This window comes from Aplysia californica, unplaced genomic scaffold (assembly GCF_000002075.1).
Source record: "Aplysia californica isolate F4 #8 unplaced genomic scaffold, AplCal3.0 scaffold00054, whole genome shotgun sequence".
Taxonomy (NCBI): Eukaryota; Metazoa; Mollusca; class Gastropoda; order Aplysiida; family Aplysiidae; genus Aplysia; species Aplysia californica.
The window spans coordinates 627,154-632,699 of NW_004797324.1; the positions used below are offsets into that span (position 1 = coordinate 627,154).

The 5,546-nt window shown below is 42.0% G+C and overlaps 1 protein-coding gene across 1 annotated transcript in view; it reads left to right on the forward strand.

Annotated features, from left to right (window-relative positions):
• LOC101845832 overlaps nucleotides 1-5,397 on the forward strand; it is a 6,953-nt gene extending 1,556 nt beyond the window's left edge. The window contains exon 2 of the mRNA XM_005092855.2: nucleotides 3,496-5,397. Within this exon, the coding sequence (XP_005092912.1) occupies nucleotides 3,527-4,600 (1,074 nt within the window). The 5' untranslated portion in view covers nucleotides 3,496-3,526 and the 3' untranslated portion in view covers nucleotides 4,601-5,397. The remainder of the gene's footprint in view (nucleotides 1-3,495) is intronic.
• Nucleotides 5,398-5,546: the final 149 nt, after the last annotated feature.

The following is a 5,546-nucleotide window of genomic DNA, read 5'->3' on the forward strand; positions in this document are numbered from 1 at the left end:
ACATTTCTTCATGCACAACCCCAACTTCGTCCCATCTCCCTTGCGCCCCTTCCCCCCCCCTTTTTTATCAATGGTTTGGGGGGGGGGATAGGAGGGGAGTGGTGGAGACAGATATACCATGCATCAGTTATAGTCCCTAAAAATAGTCCATTACAGTGACATCTGAATAGGTTGACGAATTTGTGTCTGCATAGAAATATACCGGTATATAACGTATGTGTGTATATATATTAAATGCCAATTTTTTGGTATTTAAAAATATTTTATAACTAAAGATTAGTGGCAACGAGGGGACGTATATTACCTGCATGATGCGAAACTGCAGTGCAGAGGACCCAGGTTCGAATCTCTAACAATGCATTCCTTAAAACACGTGTTGTTTGTGGATTTTTGTGACCGAAATTTGTTTGTAGCAATATTAAAGCCGTCCCACACCATACCAGAAGATTAGTGTTGGATTAAAGTATTGTGTAGCCCTTACTGGGTTGTTTTTTTCGAAGTGGGTAAGTGTACATGGTAATTCCTGTACCCCTACTCGTCACCTTCTGTGTACAGAGAAGTTGTGGTTCACTGCGCTTGCGTTCAGTGGTCAACTAGCGGTTAGCGGGCCTTAGCGGCATTTTCGATAATATGGTGACGTTAAGCGAAGGGAACACGTTCCCTAATTGGGAAGAATTTTTTGTTGCGGCAACCTCTTTTTTCAGCAGCACATTCCAGCCGATGATCGAAAGATCATCTACTACATGTGCTGCTGAAAATAAGAGGTTGAAAGGTGGGCTGAGACGATATCCAGATGATCAGTTTCAGTTTTCGTCTGTTACTTACGACTGCACCCATCGCGGTCAGTTCCAGCAACGCGGAAAAGGACTTCGAACCGCCAATCAGAATAATTTTTTAAGATCATGTAGAGTCTAGATCTAGATAAAGATCAAGATCTAGAATGGAATCTGAATCTACTAGATCTAATCTAGATCTAGATCTATTCTATTATATTCTAGAAATAGATTTAGACTAATCTAGAAAATCATCTGTGAAGATTGTTTGAAGAGTCGGAACCGCACCAGTAAAATTAAGAATGACGGAATCTGCCCAGGGCACCTTCCTGTCACAATACCTACTATTCTTCATCACTGTCAAGCTGCTCCTCATCAGACGAATTATGATAATATACATGTAGTAGAAGCAGCAATGCCTTTTACAATTTCACTCTATATCCTCTATCAAGAGATAACATGTATGCATGGGCAAATGTTTTGCCATCAAAACCTGATGTATTATGTAAAATGTGTGTGAGAAGGGGCAAGTGCTGTGAACATTCTCATTTTATCGCGTGACGAAGATTTGTAGTTTTACAAAAAATATTACCGTATACGTTTATGAAGAAAAGGTTTTTTTGTTTTTTTAACCTTGCCTCAATTTTTTGGGAAAAATATTATAATTAGAGTTTACACAAACATGCTTTAATAGAACTCAATAAGGCTGGGCGCGCACAGGGCAACTTTAGTTGCGCAACTGTTTTCTCGCCCAAATGTAAACAATGAAATAGAAAAGCACCTCGCGCAGAGGCAACTCGGGTTTTTGAAGACTGAAAAGTTTGTGTTTCGTCACAACCTTCCGGCAACGCAACTGTTGCTCAAGTCTCTCCTGTGTTACATACTAAACTGACACACACCGCGCGCAGGCAACCAAACTGTCTTTCCTCTGCTGAAATGCTGCTCCCCCAGTTGGTATTTCGACGTAATTGAGGGTCCCACGGGACGTAAAAGTTCATTAAAACTGTCTGAGCTCACACGATAATACGTAGTTTAAAAAACTTGAGAGTATGCTCTAAAACTCGAGAGTATGCTCTCAAATGTGTTTGCAGTTTGACAAAATGCCCTTTTAAAAATAAAACCCTCTGACTGGTCAAAGGGTGAACCCAAAACCGCTTCTTCCTATTCTTCTTTCTAAGTGCAATCACATGAGCACAGACAACAATTGTGTCGTGGAAGTCCATGGCGTCAAATGAGGAAGTCAGTAGCCTAATGATGGTAGCCTACTGTTGCCTGGCTGTTGCTTAGCTTTGTGCACGCGGTGTATAAAATATAAGTTACCCGGAGACAGCGACTGTTGAGCAACTAAAATTGCCCTATGCTCACCTAGCCTAACTCTGTGCAGTGTATAAAAGTTCTGGCGTCAGATGCACAGCATACTGGGTTACTTTAATATACGACTGTTGGTTCACAATTTACGATTTAAAAGCAGTTTGCTAAAGTTTAATCTCATCAAACCAGGTTCTCCGTGAGTCACTTTGCTCATTGTATTGATACGCTGATTCCGAAAATGAAGTCAAATTTTAGCTGCGATTTTTTTTTCATGCAGCATTAAAAATTTTAACCCCCCCCCCCTCCCTGCGGCAAACTTCAGAGGGATTCTGATACGATTATTGTTGCGCGCACTGAGAACTTGTTCCGAAATGCTATCAGCGCGGTCCTAAGACTGAAAATAACAAGCCTGAAAACAAAGTGAGGGGAAAAATATTTAGGCCTACGTCAATCTTTAAGCTGCAAAAACACATCAGAAACATTGAGTATCGATACCTTGATTAATACCAAAGATAGTGAATAACAAGATGGGCCACTCAGCCAAAAAAGTGTCCGCAGGAAGTATGCTCTTTGCTTCAGATGGCGCTGCAGTCTGTTTTGAAGCTCTCTTTCGTTTTTCCAGAAGAAGAATAGGAATAGCACCTCCTTGCGTGCGCAGATCGACTGCTGTTCATCAGCAGTTCGGGTACGTTCAGTGCGGAGTTTTAGTTTTGTTGTGTTTTTTTTAATGACCTCTCGCCTTTCATTCTAAAGTCAAATTAAACGAAGAAAACCATTACACTTTCCTCCGGTAGAGGTTTTTTGTCAGCGTAACCATTTTAAAAAAGCGTTCTTCCGAAATTTATTCCAAAACTTGCTAGTTTCACTTTGATTTTTAAAAACTCAAGTAGGGTAACTCTGTTCGCAAAGAGTGCGCTTTTGTGAAGAGGGCGCCACCAAATTTTGAGGACACTTTTTTAATTGGCTCAAAGAGAGAAGTGGCCCATCTTGTTATGTACTATCATTGTTAATACCACCAAGATGAAGTATTAGCTTAGCACAGTCGCTGTTCCCCGTACGGATTTTTTCCTGTTCTTAAAAATGCTCGTTTTTTTTCCGGTCTTCTGGAATTTGCGATTGTTTGAAATAATTGAAGTTTGTTGAGATGGGTGCTACTGCTGTGAAAAACGTGACTGTGGGCAACTTAATTCTTAAATTCGAAACGCTCGTGGAAAACGAAATGTGCAAACGAAAAAAAAAAGATTAAAGGGCGCCTGAAAAAAACCCCCCCCCCCCCCCCCCCCCCCCCCCCCCCGGGCTCAGTATTCAGATGTTTGCATGTAAGTTTGTTTGCAGTTAACAAGTTTTCAGAGCCCCTGATTTTGTGTGTCCAATATTTCAATACTAAAGACCTCTTTTTCTTTCATAACAGGTTTGGGTTTTATCTCAGAGCAAAGTGTTCGATGACTGTTGATCTGTCGGCCTCCTGTGACTTCTGTCTATGGGAGTTTCAACTCCCAGCACACACCGCCGTTCTGGGCCTGAGCCGCCGGGAGGAGGAGGAGAGACTAGGGGAGCTCTTACGGCATTTGCGAGAGGTATTGGACCACGTCACAGAACCTTCCTCCAATGTGCGTTGGAGAAGCCCACGTCCTCTGAAAGAAGGGAACTCTCTGTTTGATGTGTACAAGAAATCAACCTTCTCTGCAGCCCCAATAGGTTTGGGGGACAGTCTGGAAGCGATCGGTAAAGAAAAGTGCCAGCTGCAGGAAGACAAGTCGAAGAACTCTATAAAAGAAACTATTGAAGAAGACTGCCCGCCGTCACGCCGAGAAGGGAGCTCGCTATTTACTTTCAAAGACGGCCAGCGGCAGTATGGCTTTATGGCACTAGCAAGGCAAATCGCGCAGAACGGTGAGAACGACGTGAGTGAATGTGTTGGTGACTCTGGTTTTTCTTCCTGCGGACCCTGTGGCCCTGTGGTTTTGGACAGTGAGATAGAGTTTCACATTCTTGAGAGAAATAATTACGAGCTTGGGCTGAGCGGTTATTACTACGACTTCATGACGCAAGCAAGTGCTATGAGGCTTTTGAAGAGGGCGCCCTTGGGGACGTTCCTGATAAGAAACAGTTCTCATCCGAAGTTCCTTTATGCTTTGAGTATGAAAAGTGATCAGGGGGCGACAAGTGTACGCGTTTCGTATTCTCAAGGCTGTTTTGGTTTTGATGGAGAAGATGAACGTGCAGAGCCTGGACGCAAGTTCGACAGTGTTGTCGCCCTTGTAGATTACTATGCATCGGAGCAAAGGCTGTACGGGAAGAGTTTGACAATGCAGGGAAAATTTGACCGCAAGCCGGTCAATATTGTCTTTGTTCATCCGCTTCGAATGTCTGTATCACGACTTGCGCACTTATCAAGGATCAAGATAAACCAGTGCTTAAGTACAGAGCATCTTTATGAAATGAGTATCAGACAGTTACCTATTTTGTCTGAGAAGGAGATTTCTATTTTGAGAGAATACCCCTACAGATTGTAGGATGAGAGGTACAGACAGTTTTTATTTCTTGTATTGGGGAGGCATTCCTATTGCCTGCAGAAGCTGGTTTGGGTTTTTTGGATTGTTGTTTTTTTTTGTTGGGTTTGGGTTTTTTTGCTGTGGCCGTACGTTATTGTAATGTTTCATCAAATGCTTGGGGTCATGATAAAGATTCAACTTAAACTTTGGGAAATATGTAGAAGATTGGATACCCCCATGTTGTTGTTCTTCATGTTCTTGTTCTTTTTTGTTCCCTTGGTTGTCCCAGTTGTTGTTGCTACTGCCGTCCTCTCCATGTTTCTGCCGTTGGTATTGTTCAGGCTGGTATGCTTGTTTCTACCACTTTATTAAGGCTTTGCAGTTCTTTGTTGTTGATTTGTGTCTTCTGCTCATGCTTCAAAGTCATCAAAGTAATCGTTCAACTTTAATTTAGTGTGTTTATTCGATTCTTTGTCAAAGAAATAAACTTCGAAGTGGGCCGGGGTCTTTGTGAATTTTCCATTTTCAATTTCAACACAGTTGAATTAATTAGCTCTATAACTTGCAGAGAACAAACAGCATAACAGTGATCTTGGATATGATGAAGAGAGTTTTAGAACACAGATAGGGGTAGATCATCTCAAGCGATAATTGAGCTTCCATCCAAGGAATGCGTAATGCTCCCTGGTGAACCAACAATGAATGCGAAATGGTCTTCAACGTTTGCCTTGAAGACAGTCAGATAGACAAAACGATAGACAGAGAATGCGGTGTGTTGGTGTGTGTATTGTTTGGGGGGGGGGGGAGAAGACGAAGAAGAAGAAGAGAAATGATCGAACAAATGATTGGCTTCCTGTTGAGAAAAGGATTGTGTACAAGTTGGCCACCATATGTCACAAATGTTTGAATGATAATGCACCATCATATTTATCAAATCTGTTAAGACTGTACATTCCAACTCGCAGTT